Raw genomic sequence first — 22073 nt, forward strand, 5'->3', positions numbered from 1 at the left:
TGAATTGTGGTACAGGTTTCCTGCTCTTAGCTGATAGGAGTGGCACCAGGTGTGGCCTTCTGCTGCTGTAGCCCATCTGCTTCAAGGTTGGACATGTTTCAGAGATGGTATTCTGCATATGTTGGTTAACCGAGTCACTGTTACTTTTTTGTCAACTCGAACCAGTTTGCCCATTCTCCTCTGACATGAACAAGTCAATTTATCTTCATTGGGGGACACGTTAACCGATGGGTATATGCTCTTGTCACTAGGAGGCGATGACACTAGGAAAAAAAAGTTGGCTGCTTTCTGGCAGGATATACCCACCCACTGGAAGTGACGTAACCAGTTTTAGCAAATGTAAGTAGGAGGCAAGACACATGTCTGGGAGCTCTCCCAGACTTGGTCTTTAATTTTATTATTTTCTAGTTCAGTATGTCTAGTTAGGTTCTTTTTCCTTTGTTATTTTTCTATGTTGGGCGACCGGAGCATGGCGCTACCTGATCTCCTGATCTCCCACATGCGACAAAGGGGCACGGTGCATAAGAGTATGGGTCGCCAACCCCTTATTGCCAATGGCCAGCGCCTGGAGGTAGTACCTTGGGTCCGGGTCCCCCACTTGCCCCTGCCTGCCTCATTATGGCAGCCTGGCGTGATGCAGCGCGGCCTTTAGCTGGCTGAAGACTTCAAGGTGAGTGTGTAAAGATGGAGCCATGGGTGAGTATGTATGTGGTGTCCCGGTACCGTACCTTGTACCGTACCTTGTACCGTACCTTGTGTGCTAAGTCCCCAAAGTCAGAGTTCCTATGTATCGGTAGGATCCTCCTGGTGGGTTAACCCCTTGTCACCTCTTCCTTCTTTAATTTTATTATGTTTGATGTATATAAAGTGTATATATTCTATTGTGTGTATAGTACTTCCAGGACCTTAAGTCACATGATCATTAAGTCTAATGTTAAAGGAGAACTCCGGAATATAAAAATTGTCCCCCATACGGCCGGCAGTAAAAAAATAAAGATGTACATACCTCCCTCCGCTAACCTGGGGCCTCCGGTCTCCGCCACGATCCTCTTCCTGGTTGCCCAGCCAATCACCGGCCGCAGCAAAGTCAGACTCGGCCGGCGATAGGTGTGAGAACGCTTCAGGACACAACATTCTTCACTACACCGGCACCTGCTGCCGGGGCCGAAAATGTCACACTGCCGCTCAGCCTATCATCGGCCGAGTCGGGACTTCACTGCGGCTGGTGATTGGCTGAGCACAGTAAGACACTCCGACCACCGGCAAACAGGAAGAGGATCGCGGCGGAGACCGGGGCCGGTTACTGGAGGCCCCGGGGAGCGGAGGAAGGTATGTACATCTTTATTTTTTTTTACTGCCGGCAGTATGGGGGACAATTTTTACATTCCGGAGTTCTCCTTTAAGTTAAGCTTAAGGACCTTACAGGGCACGTGATGTGGTCACATGATGTACCATAATGCTTTGTGAAAGGACTGACATCTGGTGGGAACCAATAAGCTCTAAGCCTGCCCCTCTCCATATAGGGGCGCTGTAACCAATCTCTCTCTCTGCTTTCCCCAGGATATGACAGCGAGCGGAGCTCAGCACAAATCTAAAGACAGAACTAGGCCTGAAGCCTATCACTGCTGCAACTTACTAACCGTGAGTCTACCAAATCTAAATCCTGTTAATCCTGCGTGACTGCTGGACCTAAACAATTCCCCTAAATCCAGCGGAACAGCGTAATTCCAGACTCAGAGTTATATACTACAAGGTCCCAACCAACCGTTAGGAACTTACAGACTACTCTTCTGTATAGACTGTTTGCCGTTATCAGCCTGCATAAAAGCTGCAGTAAAGTTATCCACAGTTTACTAAACCTCCTGTTGTGGACAATCTTTTATTCCTCCCTATCGTTCCTGGGACGGTTGCGGTAGGACATTATATATATATATATATATATAGGAAGAACCCGCACCCTGGCGTCACGACAGTTAAGGGTTAATCCAACACCCTTTCATCACTGCACAGCTACACCACCTACACCCCCAAGCTACCACATGTACTACAACTCCCCTTTCCCCTCTCCCTTGCTCATCCAGGGTTCCCTTTCTCTGATGTGCCCAGACCCCTCATGGCCTCCGGCGCCATTTTGGAGAGGACAGTCCGTTGGGCCTGCCCTCCCCCACTTCGGGCCCCACATGTCCACATGTATGGCCGTGTTCCCTTCTCATTCGGCCTGAGACTCATTACTGCTGCCCCAGGTTCAATCTTTTGGGCAGCTGGTCTCCGGTCCCACGCAGCCATGCACTTCCACAGTGGGGGGCGCAATAAACTGCTAACTACTCTTAGTTGTGGCCAGGAGCGGTGTCCTGGCCGCATTCTTTATTAAAATGACCGGAGACCTAAAGCTGCAGGCAGCGGGTCTCCGGTCCCACGCAGCAGAGCACACAGCCCGCTTACTACTATTATGTTGCGGCCAGGCGCAGTGTCCTGGCCACGTTCTTTATTAGGCTGACCGGAGTCCTACAGGCAGAGGATCTTTGGTCCCACACGGCCGACCGTGTTCCTTAGTGCGGGCCCACCAGCCTGCTTACTGCTCTTACCTGCGGCCAGGCTCAGTGTCCTGGCCGCCTTCCCTCATCTGCTGTGGAGACCCTCTGCCGCTGCCCACCTTGTTAGATTTCTTCCTGCCCATCCCTGTACCTTTAACAACCGCTGATAGTGCGGCAGGCGCCCGTTTCATGCGGCTGGGTGACAGAGGGGGCGGCCGCGCGTCTTGCTATAAGTTCCCTATTTTCTGCAGGGTTCTCACTCTGTCAGGGTGCGCATGCGCACCGACATGGCGGGTTATTGCCAGGGATTCTCAATCCCTTAGAAACTATCGGGGATGTATTCACTAACTGTTCTCCCCTACCACTGAGTGCCATACCATGCCCGTCGTGCCGACTCCCTCCCTACTGAGACTAGACACTGGTCAGGTGCTCTTGTAGAGCTTTTGCATCCTGGCGGACGTTGAGGTCGCTCTGTCAGGTTCGCTGATCGCCCATCAAGGGGGTGTTCTTGGCGTCTCATAAAATAGGATTCCTCCTTCACAGCATGCTAGTGCTCCAGATCCTCATGTTTAGTGCCAGGTCTTTGTGGAAGTGTCCCTGCGTGGGCATGGATTGCACCTGATATCATTATGTCACACTATAATCCCACCTGTCACTCAGGTACCCCACTGCTAGGCAAGGTGTCCACTGGAGTGACCCGTTGTCTACTATGACCCACTGTATACTATGGACACATACCAGTAAGCCAGACAGTAGTCTGCGTGGTTTCCTCCGCCGCCTGTCACTCCTCACACGGCTGATTTATCTGCGGCTGGATTTCCGGTACCCAACTGCTGTGCTAGGTATCCGAAGGAGTGACCCGTTGCACACTATGGACCCATACCAGTAAGCCAGACACTAGTCTGCATGGTTTCCTCCGCCGCCTGTTACTCATCTCATGGCTGATATAGCTGTGGTTGGAGTTCCAGTACCCCACTGCTGCGTGAGGTGTACGAAGAAGTGTCCCAGCGTGTCCTATGGACTTTATACGGGGCAACGGGAGATACAATCTTAGGTTACTCAACCTCCCCCGATCTCCCAGGGTGGCAGGGATACTATCCATGGCTCCTAGGCCTCCCCTCCCACCCACAGGCGACAGAGGGGCACAATGATCGCCTATCCGTCTGTCCCCTTTTCGCCAGCGCCTGGATGTGTACTTATTCAGCCAGACTGTTGTTTGCATGGTCGTTACCGCCATCGGTCTCCAATCTCTGGACTGCCGCGGGCATGATCAGGTTTCCCGTACCTCACTGCTGGTGTAAGGAATCTGAATGAGGGTCCCTGCAGGTCCTAGGGACTGATGACAGTCAGACAGACTTTTGTCTACTGGGTCTCCTGTACCGCCAGGTCGCCCGTTAGTTCGGCCACACTCTTCGTGGGAGGGTTGAAGGTGTGACCATGAGTATTCAGGAATTCCGTCAGCCGGACGGTTGTCTGCATGGTTTACTACTATGTCGGGTCAATTACCATACACTTCCCACGCTGTGGACGGACGTTACGGTAACTCGCTACCTAGGTGTAGTTCCAAAGTGAGTCTCCCCATGGGCCCTATTGTAAGGAACAATGCATAAGAATATTTGACTAAGGTGTATCGCTCTCCCTGTCAGTGACAAGACTTCCTGGGGGTTGTAGTTGTGCACAGCTCTGACACCTTAGTGCAGTGTTTCCCAACCAGTGTGCCTCCAGCTGTTGCTAAACTACAACTCCCAGCATGCCCGGATGGCCAAAGGCCATCCGGGCATGCTGAGAGTTGTAGTTTAGCAATAATTGGAAGCACACTGGTTGGGAAACACTGCCTTAGTGCCTTCCTCCTTCGCACAGTCTACAATGCACAGCGTTCCAGAAGCGCACTACATTTCCCGTCGTCCCCTCGGTGACGTCGCCGCCCACGTGACCAGCGCGGTGCAATCACTCCCTCTGTTACAGAGCTCGCTGCATTTGTAAGGAGCTCCGGCGGAGGGTCTGAGGGAAGACAAGGGCCCCGCCGATAACAGAAGGGCCCCAGCCGGTGTGCATGCGGTAGGTAAGGGGAGGAGGTGGAGCACCGGGGCAGGCCGTATCTAGTGAGGGGGGAAGCGGGAGTGGCGGTTGGTATATAACGGGACTCAGGGGCACCGGTGGGCGCAGGGACCGGAAGTGACGTCAGCAGGCGGTTCTTGTGCTCCAGGCTGCTGTGTGGATGTAGAGCGCTTATATGGAGGAGGGGGCTGCTGTAGGGCCCTGTGACCTTTATACAGAGGGCTCCTACACTGTGACTGTATGGAGGGAAGGCTTCTCTACAGTTACTGGTTATATATTAGTATTGTATCAATACAGTGTCACAGATATTTATATAGTTTTGTCACAGTTTTAGAGTGGAGTTGCATGCCTCCAGCTGTTGCAAAACTACAACTCCCAGCAGCCGCTGTCCTGGCATACTGGGAGTTGTGGTTTTGCAACAGCTGGAGGCACACTGTTTGGAAAACACTGGGTTGGGGAATGCTGGGAATGGTGGCCATGCTCCTTCTGCAGGTCCCTATACTGTCAAGATATGTCAGGACATCCCTTATGAACTGTCATTGTTGTGGTACAGATAAGGGGTTTACAACCAAAACTAAAAGGAAGAATGGGTTTGGCAGCATGGTCTCTAGAGCAGGGTTTCCCAACCAGGGTGTCTCCTGCTGTTGCAAAACTACAACTCCCAGCATGCCAAAGGCTGTCTGGGCATGCTGGGAGTTGTAGTTTTGCAACATCTGGAGCCACCCTGGTTGGGAAACACTGCTCTAGAGCAGTGTTCCCCAACCAGTGTTCTTCCAGCTGTAGCACTGTCTGGGCATGCTGGGAGTTGTAGTTTTGCAACTGCAGGAGGCCAACTGGTTGGGGAACTCTATTCTAGAGTGTACATGTAGAGGGAAAATACCTTATTAGACTAGGTTTACATTGCTGTGGTTCTCTGTCCCACACTGGGTCTACTTGCCTCTTTTTTATTTATTTTTATTTTTTATTTTTTTTGAGCCAAACCGCTTCCAAACGGATCGGAGTACAACTTATTCCACAAGATCCTGACGGATCCGATTGACTTGAATGGAGTCCGTCAGGGATACAGGAGTTTAGCAGAAATTTTTTTTTTTTTCTTATCTAAGCTTCCATCGTTATGACGGACTTGCTAATGGACCTCCCCTTAGCACAACCTGATGGCAATGTGGACATAGCCATAGATATAGAATCTATGATACTAGAGTTAAAGCAAGGGCCCTGGGTCCATGAATCCCTAGTTGTTGTGTCATCTTTCACAGACAAGGGAATAAGTAGCTGATTGTGGGTGTGGAGGGGGTGGTCTGATCTCTAGGACCACCAACATCATAAGAACGGGGACCCCAGTCTTCTATTAAAATTCAATGCTGGGTTATGCTTGCTGCCATGCCATTCATTAGATCTCTATGGAAGATGTGAAAACAGTCAAGTACAGTGTTTAGTGGTTTCCAGAGTGAATGAATTCAGTGGCGGTGCACATACTTGACCCACGGTTTAATTCTAACTGGGGTGCTCATTTAGAAGATTTGGGGGTTGGAACATTTTTTACTAAGGAGAGGCTTCTTAAACACCATAAAGCCCAGATTGTGATGTGGTACAGTGATGCTTGACCTTATGGAGTGTCCATTGGGTTCTGGGTCAACTCTCTTACTAAAACTCTAGGAGGACCTTGAATTGCTCCCAACTTCTTCCATTTAAAAATTATAAAGGCCTTTGTACCATCCATTATATATTATTGTTGAATGTTGTTTTGCACTTGTCCGTGCTGGAGTGATCAGTGAATCGTGTATTTTTGGGGGGATTCAAATAAACATGTATGGTTCTCAATGTATTCCAGGAAAATATATATATATATATATTATATACACGTGTGTGCAGAGAAATGGGGAAGGCACCACTTGTCTCTGGCTAGGTGGGGGTTAACTTCTGAGCTGAAGTGGAACAGCAACACAGCAGATAAAGAAAAACCACAATATTTCCCCCGTGGTGCTAGGATGTAGATAAAGAATAGCCTTAGAACATAATAAGCACAATAGAAAATTCCTGCACTCGCCACAAGGTAAGGGACTTGAAGCTCCTATATGGAACAGACCGGAGGACTGGGACTGCAGCGATGTGTGGACGCTCAGAGGCAATCGCCCGTAATTTTTACGCAAGGTGCGCTTCATCCGGCCTCGCGCGAAATTACCGGTGATCGCCTCTGAGTGTCCACGCATCGCTGCAGTCCCGGTCCTCCGGTCTGTTCCATATAGGAGCTTCAAGTCCCTTACCTTGCGGCGAGTGCAAGAATTTTCTGTTGTCTTCAGTATATGTCTGTATATACAGTACAGACCAAAAGTTTGGACTCACGTTCTCATTCAGAGTTTTCTTTATTTTCATGACTATGAAAACTGTAGATTCACATTGAAGGCATCAAAACTATGAATTAACACATGTGGAATTATATACATAACAAAAAAAGTGTGAAACAACTGAAAATATGTCATATTCTAGGTTCTTCAAAGTAGCCGCCTTTTGCTTTGATTACTGCTTTGCACACTCATACTCATTGATGAGCTTCAAGAGGTAGTCACCTGAAATGGTCTTCCAACAGTCTTGAAGGAGTTCCCAGAGATGCTTAGCACTTGTTGGCCCTTTTTGCCTTCACTCTGCGGTCCAGCTCACCCCAAACCATCTCGATTGGGTTCAGGTCTGGTGACTGATGAGGCCAGGTCATCACTCTCCTTCTTGGTCAAATAGCCCTTACACAGCCTGGAGGTGTTTGGGGTCATTGTCCTGTTGAAAAATAAATGATGGTCCAACTTAACGCAAACCGGATGGAATAGAATGCTGCTGCAAGATGCTGTGGTAGACATGCTGGTTCAGTATGCCTTCAATTTTGAATAAATCCCAACCAGCAAAGCCCCCCCCAGACCGTCACACCTCCTCCTCCATGCTTCACGGTGGGAACCAGGCATGTAGAGTCCATCCGTTCACCTTTTCTGCGTCGCACAAAGACACGGTGGCTGGAACCAAATATCTCAAACTTGGACTCATCAGACCAAAGCACAGATTTCCACTGGTCTAATGTCCATTCCTTGTGTTCTTTAGCCCAAACAAGTCTCTTCTGCTTGTTGCCTGTCCTTAGCAGTGGTTTCCTAGCAGATATTCTACCATGAAGGCCTCACACAGTCTCCTCTTAACAGTTGTTCTAGAGATGTGTCTGCTGCTAGAACTCTGTGAGGCATTGACCTGGTCTCTAATCTGAGCTGCTGTTATCCTCCGCAGCAGAGGTGACTCTGTCTTCCTTTCCTGGGGCAGTCCGCATGTGAGCCAGTTTCTTTTGTAGCTCTTGGTTTTTTTGACTGCACTTGGGGACACTTTCCACTAGGGATCGACAAATTATTGGTTTGGCCCATATTATCGGCCAATATTCACGATTTTGAACATTATCGGTAGAGATGAGCAAACTTACAGTAAATTCGATTCGTCACGAACTTCTCGGCTCAGCAGTTGATGACTTTTCCTGCATAAATTAGTTCAGCTTTCCGGTGCTCCGGTGGGCTGGAAAAGGTGGTTACATTCCTAGGAGACTCTTTCCTAGAAATGTATCCACCTTTTCCAGCCCACCAGAGCACCTGAAGGCTGAACTAATTTACGCAGGAAAATCATCAACTGCCGAGCCGAGAAGTTTGTGACGAATCGAATTTACTGTAAGTTCGCTCATCTCTAATTATCGATATCGGCAATTACCTTGCCGATAATGCCCCGCCTCCCCGGCCAGAGACCACCGCCGCTGCCCCATTGCCTCCCCCATCCCCAATTTTATAATTACCTGTTCCTGGGGCCCGGGGTCCACACTACTTCTGGCTCCTGCGCGCTGCGCAGCGCAATGACGAGTGACGTCCTCAACCTGACGTCACCGTCAGTGCGCACAGTGACAGCTCAGGACGCCGCCGGAGCCAGAAGTAGCGTGGAACCCGGGAACAGGTAATTATAAAACCGGGGATGGGGGAGGCAATAGGGCAGCGGCAGCCATGGGTTGGACTAGGGAGGACACCAGGACAGGCAGGGGGAAAGAAGCGGGTGGTGGCGGCGGTCTCTGGCCCTGCAAAAGCCGCTGCAGTTCATTGACTTAAAGCGCCCGCTTTAAATAATTGATCTGCGGGGGGGTTCCAGAAATAGCCGATAACTCATACCGATATTCCGGTATAAGTTATCGGCTATTGGCCTGAAAGGTCGCAGATTATCAGTATCGGCCCTAAAAAAATCTATATCGGTCGATCCCTACTTTCCACCTAGAATATGACATATTTTCAGCTGTTTCACACTTTTTTGTTATGTATATAATTCCACATGTGTTAATTCATAGTTTTGATGCCTTCAGTGAAAACTTTTGGTCTGTACTGTATGGATGTATATGTTTGTGTGTATATATATATATATATATATATATATATATATATATATATATATATTATGAATAATATATGATTTGTACATAGGATAAGCCATCAACATATGACTCCACTGATCAGCTGTAAAAAGGAGCCATGGTGATTCACTGCCTTCTATGTATACAGCCCTGTGTCTGGTACTGCAGATCAATGTTTTCTCTTTGAATACCCCTCCGCCCCTAGACATCTTATCCTGTATCCAAAGGATAGTGGATAAGATGTCAGATCGCCGCAGTCCCGCTGCTGGGGACCCCCGGGATTGCCGCTGCGGCACCGCGCTATTCATTACTGCACAGAGCGAGTTCGCTCTGCATGTAATGACGGGCGATACAAGTGACGGAGCAGCGTGACGTCATGGCTCCGCCCCTCGTGACATCACGGCCAACCCCCTTTAATACAAGTCTATGGCAGGGGCGTGACGACCGCCATGCCCCCTCCCATAGACTCTTATTGAGGGGGGGCGGGCCGTGACGTCACGAGGGGCTGTGATGTAACGATGCTCCGGCCCCTGTACCGCCCGTCATTACGCACAGAGCGAACTCGCTCTGTGCAGTAATGACAGCGGGGTGCCGCAGTGGCAATCCCGGGGGTCCCCAGCAGCGGGACCCCGGCGATCTGACATCTTATCCCCTATCCTTTGGATAGGGGATAAGATGTCTGGGGGCTGAGTACCCATTTAAGGTGCCAATGTAGATGAACTAACCTAATATTGCAGAATGTGTAACTTTCCTTTTAAAGCATTGTTTTTTACTCTCCATTCTTCTGTGAAAGGTAGTACATGATGAAATAAGTCATTGTAATTGTATTGTCATTTCAGGGTATAGACCGGCATGGAACCAAGTCCTGGGAAACCAAAAGTCCCTGACTTTCTCTCTAACCTGGGAAAACCTACCTTGCGAGGTGTACGGAAATGCCCGCACTGTGGTACTTACAATGGAACCCGTGGCCTGAGTTGCAAAAACAAGAGCTGTGGCACTGTATTCAGATGTCGAAACAACAAGCCTCCACCTCGAGATGCCGTGAAGCTTCTTACTGGGTCTGATATGCAGATATTCTCAGTGAGGCAAAGGGACAGAGGTCCTGATCACAGGTGTCTGGTGGTTCTCGGTATTTCTGAGACCACTATTCAGACTGCAGAAGGGACAATCATCACTCAGATCAGCTCCGGTCGCTGCTTTGCGCCGTCTTGTCTTAAAGCAGCCGTTCGAGGGGTGGTAGAGAACCAGTGTCAGCACATTAAGCAGGCGATGAGCTGCCATATTGAAGCTGAGCCACTGCCACTTAAAAGCTCAGTGTTGAATGCTATGCAGATCCCAACAGAAATCAAGCAGGATATCTGGGTACTAGCCAGTGAGTGCATGGGGCCACTGGTTCAGAGGGTGAACAAATCTGTCCTGGTAGTGCGATGCAAACCTAGTCCACAGCACAGCCTGGGCTACATCCATGTGTATTTCACACAAAAATCTGGCCCACATAAAGGATCCAACCACCTTTTTCAGTGTTCCTGCGAAGCCCAAAAAACCACCAAAGCGACATCTTCAAAGGTTGAAAATGAGGATAGATGTGTGCATTTCTACACCTGCCTTGGGGCCTTTGCCAGTGATGACAGCCTTACTGAGGAATTTACTGAATATTTCTATGTCATGTCTGAAGGTGAGAGAAGTAGCAGAAAGAAATCTGACATCTTCCTACTAATGGGCACATGTATTGCTACAATTCTCCTGTGGCAACCGTCACATGAGGGGTAAAAAGCCAATTGACATGGTGCAGGTCTGCCACAAAATGACATACCGAACAGTGTATGTTTTTCTTACAATGGGACCCTATGGGAGACAAACGCCACTGTATGGTAGAAGTCATAGGCCTAAATAAGTAGATCTCTAACGGGTGCCACAAACACAATTCTTACAGAGCCTAACATTGTCCCATGTAGAAGCAGTCCTACCCTGTAAGTAGCATACATATACAGCAGAGTGTAGAGCAGTGTTTTCCAAACGATGTGTCTCCAGCTGTTGCAAAAGTACAACTCCAGCATGTCCCGACAGCCAAAGGCTGTCTGGGCATGCTTGGAGTTGTAGTTTTGCAACAACTGGAGATGCACTGTTTGGAAAACATTGGTGTAGTCTCGAGTACCGAGTGGAACTCTTCAGTTGTGCAACATTTCATTGTAAGGCTAGGGCTCTGAGCTACAAGAGGAATACTTTGGGTTTGATGCACGCCTATAGATTGCAACTGTTACTTGATACTACAAACAAAAATATTCCGTGAATCCCTGTTCTAGTTGCTTTTTAAAATTAATCTTTTCAACCTTGCAAATCTACAGGTGTTAAAGAGATTACGGTGTTAGAGACGGACCATAAGATGGATACTGTGGAGACTGTGGTACAGATACATGAAGAATCTTCCCCAATGCTGAAACCTAAGAAACCAAGAAATGAGGAGTCACCAGGTACTTTTAAAGGAGATCTGTAGTGCTCTGAACTTTATCCCCCTATCTGAAAGATAGGGGATAAGTTTTAGATCGCGGGTGGTCCGAGCGCTGGGGCCCCCGCGATCTCCTGTACGGGGCAGCGGCAATGTACAGGAAAGGGGGCGTTCCGTCCCCGCATGACACAGCAGCCGGCATGCCCCTCCATGTATCTCTATGGGATTCGTGGAGGGGTGTGCCAGCTACCGCGTCATGCGGGGACGGAAAGCCCCCTTTCCTGTACATTGCCGCGGCCCCGTACAGGAGATCGCGGGGGCCCCAGCGCTCGGACCCCCTGCGATCTAAAACTTATCCCCTATCTTTCAGATAGGGGATAAAGTTCAGAGCACTACAGATCTCCTTTAAGACCTCATCTGTCTGTCAGGTCTCTATGTACAATGGTTTATACTGCTATTTCCCAACCGAGGTGCCTCCAGCTGTTGCAAAACTACAACACCCAGCATACTGGAAGTTGTAGTTTTGCAACAGCTGGAGGCACCCTGGTAGGGAAACACTGGTTTATACAGTAGTGTGTATGAGTTTTAATTGGGAAGGCTCTATAGCAGATTTATAAAATAAAGGACAAAAATGAAAAGAATTGCTAATATTAGGAGCGTAGATGAAAGTAACTCTTGTTGTCTTGTATTAATAACCTATTCCAATTAAAATATTTAGTTTCCCCTTATTTTATTTCCATATATATTCATCCATGCACTGAACTAAGGGCCAATCCACCGTTTTGCTGACAGTTCTGAATGGCCCCATAGGAGGTAAGCGGTGAGTTACTGATAGGCTAGAGCAGAGGTAGCCAATCATATATATTTTTCTCCTTGTGAGCCACATTCAGATTAGAGTGAAGGTCGGGAGCCACTTAAAAAATGGAGGAGAAATGTTTAAAGTGTACATAAGCTTCGACACAACGCAAAATATGTTTGTCATAGAGACATGTCAGAAGCTGTGATTGGTGGGGGTCCTGCTGCTGAGAACCCCACCGATTGTTAGAATAAAGGGGCAGAAACTCCTGCCTGAGTGATGTGTTCTTAGTTTCTGCTGAGCACACAGAGTATGGTTTTATCAACTTACCAATGAATATTAAAGGGGTACTCCGGTGGAAAACGATTATTATTAATTATAATATTTTTTTTTTTAAATGAACTGGTGCCAGAAAGTTGAACAGACTTGTAGACTTCTATTAAAAAATCTTAATCCTACCAGTACTTTTTAGCAGCTGTATGCTACAAAGCTAATTATTTTCTTTTTTAATTTCTTTTTTTGTCTTGTCCACAGTGCTCTCTGCTGAGACCTGATGCCCGTATCAGGAACTGTCCAGAGCAGGAGAAAATCCCCATAGCAAACCTATGCTGCTCTGGACAGTTCCTGATACGGGCATCAGGTGTCAGCAGAGAGCACTGTGGACAAGACACAAAAGAAATTCAAAAAGAAAATTTCCTCTGTAGCATACAGCTGCTAAAATGTACTGGAAGGATTAAGATTTTTTAATAGAAGTCATTTGCAAATCTGTTTAACTTTCTGTCACCAGTTGATTTAAAAAAAAAAAAATAATAATAAATTTCCGCCGGAGTACCTCTTTACGTCTAGGAAGATGCAAAAGCATAGATGAGTGTTTCTCAAGTGCGGTCCTCAAGCACCCCCAACAGGTCATGTTTTCAGGATTTCCTAAGCCTTTCACAGGTGATATAATTGTGGTGATGTCTGATTGACTGACCAGAATGATATCACCTGTGAAAGACTAAGGAAATCCAGAAAAGCTGACATTTTGGGGGTTCCTGAGGACCACGCTTGAGAAACACTGGCATAGATGAGCCTGATGGAGCACTAATTTTCCACCTATAAAAGATGAAGGGCCATGTCCATGTTCACACTACGAAATTTCAGCCCAGGAATTTTTTTTGCGGACATTTTGTATGCAGCAGCTGCCACCAATATCAATCGACAATATGACCGCTCGGACCTGCAGTGCAATCCATGTGGGTTTTTTGGCAGGTCCGGAATCTAAAATTTATGGAAATTCTGCAGTATGAACAGGTCAACTGAAACCCATTGACACCAATGTTAAATCCATGCAGTGGAAATTCTGAGTGGAATTCCGTAGTGTGAACGGGGCCTTAGGAGCAACACAAACACTGCATAATATGTAGATCTGACTGTAGTTTGTGATTTAATCAGTGACGTTTCAGGTCTTTAATATGAATTTTCCTTATGTGTCAGGTGCAAACTCTGTAGGTCAAGATGTGGCAATTCCCTGTCTGAAGAAAATGACCCCAAAAAAGCCAGCAATTAATTCTGCTACAAAGAGACCAGGTAGATTTTCTTTTATAACTTAAACTAACTTGTTAATCAGAAGATGTTGTGAAGCATTAAACTTTTAAGGTTTATAGATATTCTGATAAAGTCAAAAGAAACTTCATTAACTTTCTGAATACCACTATACCAATTGCACCATTCTCAGAGCAGAGCCAACCAGTACCAAATAGAAATCAATAGACAGTGCTAGGCTGAGCGCCCCTGCCCATTGGTTTTGGCAATTGTTGGGGATCGCTCTACCTGGACCCCCCACCAATCAAAATTTCTGACATGTAGCTATGACTTGTCAGAAGCTTTGTTTTTAAGAGACAGGTGTCTCTTACCTAACGTTTATTTTTATAGCTAATACTGGAAAACAAACAACATTATATCTTTCCGGCTGCAGTTTAAGAGCCAACACTATAACATACTGTCCATGCAGACTTCATTTGGTGGTGATTGGCCGCTGCAGTGTCAGGACATCTCCTGGATGTTATAGCATTGCGTGCATGACACAGATGTACAGTCCAGTTTTGTCCATTTTAACCCTTTCCTGAGATACCTGGACTTCATGGGTAAGGTGGAAAATATGGCGGGCGCCATGAGTCGGATACACTTCATAACTGGCAGATGCCCGCTGCTATCAGAGATTGCTCAAATGGCCGTCATTGAAATGCCGCGATCAGTAGCGATTGCGGCATTTAAACATTAACTGCCGGTAATTCCTGGTATCCAGTGGTCTCATAGGATGTAACCGTGCAGTGCCAATTGGTTGCTGGGGAGGAGCGAGCCTTGCCTTGGCCTCGGTGTGTTCCTTCTATCGGAGATTGTGAAAACAATAGCAGCGGTCTTCAAACTGTGGCCCTCCTGCTGTTGCAAAACTACAACTCCCAGCATGCCCGGACAGCCAACGGCTGTCCGGGCATGCTGGGAGTTGTAGTTTTGCAACATCTGGAGGCCACAGTTTGAAGACCACTGACAATAGCATTACATCAATATAAATAAGCAATCTACTGATGGATTATAATAGGCCCCTAGGGTTGCCAACAAATGTGTTAAATTGTAAAAGGTTAAATCACCACTAATTTCACAATATTTATATAAAACTGTAACAAATATTTGGTATCCCCGTGTGCTTAACTGTCCGAACTATTAAATGATTACATTCTTGATCCTGCACAGTCAGCAGTGTAGACTCAAAAAAGGTGAAATACAAGAAAACATAAGCCACAAATCAAAATTCGAGAGGTGGTGAATTGGTTAAAGGGGTTCTGCGACGTTTGAGGGCTTACTCTCCATAGGCTCCCTTCTGGGGAGCATGCTTGCAGGACTGTGTTGCTGCTACTGGTTCTGTTGTGCAATCGGCCGCATGTGGTGTCCAGTGGCTGTACAATTGGGCTATGTTCACATGTCCGGAATGTCCACATGGAAAATCTCTGTGCATACATTCCGGAGAGTGCGGGCAACGGCAGAATAAGCCCCCGCTAGGACCGCACTGGGAATGCGCCGTCTCATAGACGGCTATGCATTCTGTGTGGTGTCCGCAGAAAAAAATGAACATGTCCATTCTTTCTGCAGACACGGAAAACTGAATTTCTTTGCCAGAAACATCGGACACGGAAATTGCGGACGTGTGCTCAGCGCAGCAGAATCCTGTTGAAACGGGACTCTGCTGCTCCGGAATCTCTGGCAGAATTCCGCACGGAGATAACGGATGTGTGAACAAGGCCTTATAATTCCGAAAGACATCACCAAATGAGATGCTTCTTATCTTGCACAAAAATCTCTTATTACGTGAAATAAAATGATAGTAATGCTTCTTCACATCCTTTTCTCAGTGCCAAGTCAGCTATTGAATGAGACTCAGGTATCCCTGACCTTCCTAGACTGGTTGGCCAGTGTGACAGAGAGGATCCATCAGACCATGCATTTTCAGTTTGATGGTGAGTAGCTCTATACATGTGGGTGGAAATTTCCAGCCATGTTTTTCTTTCAAAAATGGTGCCACACTTGTTCACAGGTTGTGTGTAGTACATCAGTTTGATTCAATTCACTTTAAGTTAAGCAGCAGTAATAAGTTCAACCAGGGGACAGACATGGTGTGGTTTCTGGAAGAAGGCTTACATGTTTTTTAAATCTTGTCCAGAAGTACCAGCATTTAGTGTAGTATACACTCCTCATCATTAAATGGGTACGGTCACGATGGGCCGTGGATATGTTTTTTAATGTCCTTGGCAATCTCATAGCCCGAGACTTCCCCCTCGAGACTGATGCGATTAGATATTGGAATGCCAGAAGTCCATTAGACTTGTATAGGACTTTTATTTTCCGGACCCCTAGTATCCTGATTTCTAGTCAGGAGATCCATAGTAGAGGATGGACGGTCAAGCTCTTTCAGTTTCTAGAGATAAGAAATCGAGTAGCTTCAAAAGGGGCTTGGTTGGAAGAGAAAATATTTACGGTAACAAGCAAGCCTTTAGAATTAGGGGAAGGGAGTATTCCAAAACCTGCAATACAAGGTCTTTCCTGCATTTCCAGAAGTCTTGAATAAGTGCACAATCCCTCCAGGTGCCTGGTTATACTTGTGTTCAGGGTTATGGTACCAGTGCATAAGGCACTAGTACAGGTTTTCCCTCTATACCATGCAAGGTGAAGTTTTTGATGATGTGACCAATTTAAAGTCTGTGTCCTTTTTAACATCTTTTCTTGTTCATTCTTGAAGGTAAACCAGAGCCATTGGTTTTCCACATTCCCCAGTCCTTCTTTGATGCTCTGTCACAGAGGCTGTCCATGGGCAATGCAAGGATGCGCCTTCCCAACTCCACTACAGGTACTACAAGGTCCTGGTGAGCTGTCACACAGTAGCTGCAGCATTTGCTTTTATGCAAGTTGGGTTAAATAATTTAGTTTGCTAATTTAGATATATAAGCATCAGTATTAACCTGTGTGAAGTTGGCATCCCATGTTCGCAAAAGTTGAATAGAAAGTACACCATTTGTTTTTGCTGCAAAAATGTAAGTTTGTGCCGCTATGATTTCCGAGATATTGCGCGCTCAAATTGCTGAAACTCTGCCCACTTTCCACTCCAAAATTTCCAAAAGAAATACACCAATCATTTACACTGCGTTTGTGCTGCAAATATATACAAGTTTGTGCCACTTTGGTTTCCGAAATATTGCACGCTCGATTTTCTAAAAAATAAAAATACACCATTCGTTTGCGCTGAGTTTGTGCCGCAAGTCACTGAAACTGGATGGATAAAAGGAGAGAAAAATAATTGAAAAACACTACTTTGGTTTCCGAGAGATTGCGCGCTCGATATGCTGAAACCCCGCCCACTTTCCACCAAATGTTGTTAAACTTTAAAAACAAATACACCATTCGTTTGTGCTGCGTCTGTGCTGGTTTGGCCACAAAAATTTATATTTCTGCCGCTTTGGATTCCGTGATATCGCGCACGCACTAGATTTGCTGAAACCCCGCCCACTTTTCTCCAGCAGCAGGAGCCCCACGATCGGACATCTTATCCCCTATCCTTTGGATAGGGGATGAGTTGTCTAGGGGCAGAGTACACCCTTTAGGCTAGGTTCAGACTACGGAATTTCCGCCTGCAATTCCGCTTTGAAATTGCAGACGGAAATTCCGCTTACTAAAATGCATAGTGTAGTAAATGGGTTTCCGTTCACAAATTCCGAAGCATGAATTTGTGAACGGAAAATCCGCTTGGAAATTTCCGCCTGAAGAATGGCGTTACTCTTTCTTTAGGCGGAAATACTCGCGGAACACATTGCAGTCTATTGGAGACTGCAGTGTCCGTGCGGTCCTAGCGCCGACTGATTCAGTCAGTGCTGGCTGCACTTGGAATCTCCGGGCAGAAATTTTCTGCCCGGAGATTCCGTAGTCTGAACCTAGCCTTAAGGTCCTCTTTAACGGTCATTACCACGAGGCTAAAGTTTTAAGCCAGTGGTTTCAAACTGTGGCCCTCCAGATGCTTCAAAACTTCAACTCTCAGGATGTTAGGAGTTGAAGTTTTGCAACATCAGGAGGGCCACAGTTTGCGACCACTGGGTTAAGCTTTTATGCAAAATGGCATAAAAGTGCTCATGAGTGTAGAATCCTGTGTGGCATTTTCAGTGTGTGTGCTATCTTCTTACAAAAGGGGAAAAAAAAATGTAAGGATTGATGACGAGGATTATTGCATTTCTTACTATGTAATATTTATCTGGGTTCTTATTGTCATAACAGTTTTTTATTGAATGTGTATATTCCAGCCTTTGTAAGAAAGGACGCACTTCCTTTGGGGACTTTCTCCAAGTATACCTGGCACATCACTAACATTTTACATGTTAAACAGATCTTCGACACCCCAGAGGTAAGACATTAGGACTTTTTACAGCTGCTAAACAAACCATATTAGGAATGCTTATGTAAAATCTTGTGCATTTACCTTATTTACCTTGTGTTGATCTGTCTCTTATTTCTTTTCTATTTAAAAAGTCATAACTTAAATTAAAATGAACACAAAGGTGCACATAGGGCATCACACTGCCTTAGATGTACACCTTTTATACAATCAGCTGCAGTTGCCGAAGCAGGATTGACTTGTGTTTTTTTTGTTTGTTTGTTTTTTTGGCTTAGATGCCCCTAGAAATTACCCGAAGTTTTGTCCAGAACAGAGATGGAACGTTTGATTTATTCAAATGTCCGAAAGTAGAAGTGGAGAACATTGCAGAAACCTATGGCAGACTGGAGAAGCATCCTATACGCCCTCTTGAACTGAAAACTTTCCTAAAAGTTGGTACGTTTTGGAAAATCTTGCTTAATAACACAGTGGTGCCAATGTATAACCTTTACAACATTGACTGTAACTTAAAACCTCTTTTAATATCCCCTAATCCAGACCAGCCTTTCAGTTCTATCATTTATTTTGCATTCTTTGAGAAGTCCATCCCCATTGTACAATTTTAGGTGTTCATCTTGAAGAAGTCTTGCTGTATTTGGATTTAGATTCTAGTGAGGAATTTTGTAGAAATTAAATTGGGTGAAATCTGTGTCTTTTTTTGCATGAACTATGAGGAATTATTTTGAATTAAAGTAAAACCATTTATTTTCATTTAGTCTACTTTGCACTGAATGTAAACACACATATAATTTTTTTTGTATATGGCTGCATTATTGAGGGTGGAAACTGCTCAGGAAAGGGTATTGTCTTAGCAAAATTGTCTTCCAGAATAAACAGAGCACATTACACTCCATTCATTCGCGATGAGGCTTTCAAACATTGCCAGTCATTGAGCTTGGCAATGTACAAAAGCCCAATAAAGAATCAATGAAGCACTGGTCATGCATGTGCAGTTTGCATTGTTCAATCAGGCTGACAATTTTGCTGTGTTGGACCTCCACATTTGTACTCTATCCTGATATAGGGGATTACATTTGGAAATGAAAATGCCCCTTTTAACACTGTTCACATTTACAGGTAACACTTCTCCAGATCAGAAGGATCCCACCCCATTTACTATTGAGTGGATCCCAGATATTCTGCCTCTATCCAAGATTGGGGAGCTGCGCATTAAATTTGAATATGGCCACCATCGGAACGGTCCATTGCCAGAATTCATAGACCCTGCTCCCTCCACCCTGGAACATGCCCTGGAGATCACACCTCTCACCACAATTACCTTTGATTAATTCTGTAAAGGAGAATCAGTGGGATGATGGCGCTGTGGCTGCCATCTTGTTCTGTTAAGAAGTAAGCTGCCAAAGGAAGAGCACCAGAGACACAGATTCAGGACCAGGGACATTTCTCGTGCATTAATATGCAGGGTATTTCCTTTTTTAATCTAATTTGCTGCTATGGTACACTGTCTTTTGTGTGTATTTAAATAGAATTACTGTGTTTTCATAATACAGCCAATGGTGTTATAAGCAATCAACTCCAAGGATGAAAGATTAAGAATTGGACTTATGGTTCGCAACGTGGCTCAGATCATAGCCTTGTGACTTTGGAAGCAGTGTTTTAAATATCATGCTTTGTGAATTCACTTGTCAAAACTTTGTCGGCCCTCCATCTTCAGCTGTGAAATAGTGGCCTGGTCATTGGCTTTGCCAGCATGGCGGTGGGTTTACAGCTGGCAGCGTATACTGATATCAAAGGGACCATCGTCTGAAGAATGACAAGAATATTATACCAGAAGCTGAAGTGTTTCTTCTGCCGAAACCTTTTATAGATTTGCCGTCTGTCATTTCATCTGCCTGCCTCTTTAACCCTTTTTTATCTCCAGTGTATATAGTTAACCCTTTTCGGGGTAATTGTAGTTGATCATGCTGATGGAATGACTATGACTGTTAGCGTAACCGGACAAAGGAGTATACAATCCCTGTGAAGATGAAAAATGAGAATTTTAATCACATAAATCATTTGAGATCTCAAGTGTCCTTTCTGTTCTTTTGTCTATTTTCGGGATCTGCATGTAATCATTGTGTGAAGCAATGTGGGTCACTTGTGTCTGTTTTTGCCTTCCAAAAAGCTCTGTTTTTGATATTGCAGTTCATCCACTTTTCAGGGAATTTAAACTAAGCTGCAATGCCAGATACGATACAACCTATAGAGTGCCACTGTTTCTGGAAGAAAGCAAGCAGCCATGTTTTTACTTTATTTTATCTTTTTCTGACATAAATTTCTGATTTTGCTTTTAGGACTAAGATGTAGTACCAGACACAACCACTACCCAATGTATGGCACTGTGCTGATAGATAATGAATAGGCTGCAGCACTCACTCAAGCACCAATCAGCTGGAAGTCAGACCTCTACTGATCTGATATTGATGGCCTATCATAAAGATAGATATTAATCTACACTGCTAAAAAAAAATGTGAGCACTAAGATAACACATTCTAGATCTGAATGAACTAATCGTATGAAATTCTTTTGTCTTTACATAGTTGAATGTGCTGACAACAAAATCACACAAAAATTATCAATGGAAATCAAATTTATCAACCCATGGAGGTCTGGATATGGAGTCACACTCAAAATCAAAGTGGAAACCACACTACAGGCTTATCCAACGTTATGTAATGTCCTTAAAACAAGTCAAAATGAATCTCAGTAGTGTGTGTGGCCTCCACGTGCCCGTATGACCTCCCTACAATGCCTGGGAATGCTCCTGATGAGGTGGCGGATGGTCTCCTGAGGGATGTCCTCCCAGACCTGGACTAAAGCATCCGCCAACTCCTGGACAGTCTGTGGTGCAATGTGGCGTTGGTGGATGGAGCGAGACATGATCTCCCAGATGTGCTCAATCGGATTCAGGTCTGGGCAACGGATGGGCCAGTCCATAGCATCAATGCCTTCCTCTTGCAGGAACTGCTGACACACTTCAGCCACATGAGGTCTAGCATTGTCTTGCATTAGGAGGAAATCGGGGCCAACCGCACCAGCATATGGTCTCACAAGGGGTCTGACTACCTCATCTCGGTACCTGATGGCAGTCAGGCTACCTCTGGCAGGCACATGGAGGGCTGTGTGGCCCCCTAAAGAAATGCCACCCCACAACATTACTGACCCACCGCCAAACCGGTCATGCTGGAGGATGTTGCAGCCAGCAGAACGCCCTCCACGGCGTTTCCAGACTCTGTCACATGTACTCAGTGGGAACCCGCTTTCATCTGTGAAGAGCACAAGGCGCCAGTGGCGAATTTGCCAATCTTGGTGTTCTCTGGCAAATGCCAAACATCCTGCACGGTGTTTGGCTGTAAGCACAACCCCCACCTGTGGATGTTGGGTCCTCATACTACCCTTATGGAGTCTGTTTCTGACCGTTTGAGTGGAAACATGCACATTTGTGGCCTGCTGGAGGTCATTTTGCAGGGCTCTGGCAATGCTCCTCCTGCTCCTCTTTGCACAAAGGCGGAGGTAACGGTCCTGCTGCGGGGTTGTTGCCCTCCTATGGCCTCCTCCACATCTCCTGATGTACTGACCTGTCTCCTGGTCTGGACACTATGCCGATAGACACAGCAAACCTTGCCACAGTTCGCATTGATGTGCCATCCTGGATGAGCTGCACTACCTGAGCCACTTGTGTGGGTTGTAGACTCCGTCTCATGCTACCACTAGAGTGAAAGCACCACCAGCATTCAAAAGTGACCGAAACATCAGCCAGGAAGCATAGGAACTGAGAAGAGGTCTGTGGTCACCTTCAGAACCACTCCTTTATTGTCGGTGTGTTGCTAATTGCCTATAATTTCCACCTGTTGTCTGTCCCATTTGCCCAACA

The 22073-nt window shown here is 46.1% G+C and overlaps 1 protein-coding gene across 3 annotated transcripts; it reads left to right on the forward strand.

Annotated features, from left to right (window-relative positions):
* Positions 1-1562: 1562 nt before the first annotated feature.
* C4H2orf42 (chromosome 4 C2orf42 homolog) lies at positions 1563-20220 on the forward strand. 3 transcript variants are annotated; one of them, XM_056571458.1, is made up of 9 exons: positions 1563-1641; positions 9840-10675; positions 11346-11471; positions 13719-13811; positions 15632-15736; positions 16516-16623; positions 18065-18165; positions 18432-18591; positions 19273-20220. In XM_056571458.1, the coding sequence occupies exons 2-9, from the start codon at positions 9853-9855 to the stop codon at positions 19482-19484; spliced, it is 1728 nt and encodes a 575-aa protein (XP_056427433.1). In that variant the 5' UTR covers positions 1563-1641; positions 9840-9852; the 3' UTR covers positions 19485-20220. The 3 variants fall into 3 exon arrangements, with proteins under 3 accessions (XP_056427433.1, XP_056427432.1, XP_056427434.1); XM_056571457.1 differs by lacking the exon at positions 1563-1641 and adding an exon at positions 4419-4592; XM_056571459.1 differs by lacking the exon at positions 1563-1641 and adding an exon at positions 4740-4861.
* Positions 20221-22073: the final 1853 nt, after the last annotated feature.

Source organism: Hyla sarda, chromosome 4 (genome assembly GCF_029499605.1).
Source record: "Hyla sarda isolate aHylSar1 chromosome 4, aHylSar1.hap1, whole genome shotgun sequence".
Taxonomy (NCBI): domain Eukaryota; kingdom Metazoa; phylum Chordata; class Amphibia; order Anura; family Hylidae; genus Hyla; species Hyla sarda.

Coding starts and splice junctions, on each gene's coding strand:
- C4H2orf42 (XM_056571458.1), top strand. CDS start 9,853: ATGGAACCAAGTCCTGGGAAACCAAAAGTCCCTGACTTTCTCTCTAAC. Junction 10,676..11,345: donor TTTCTATGTCATGTCTGAAG/GTGAGAGAAGTA, acceptor GCAAATCTACAG/GTGTTAAAGAGATTACGGTG. Junction 18,166..18,431: donor AGATCTTCGACACCCCAGAG/GTAAGACATTAG, acceptor TTTTTGGCTTAG/ATGCCCCTAGAAATTACCCG.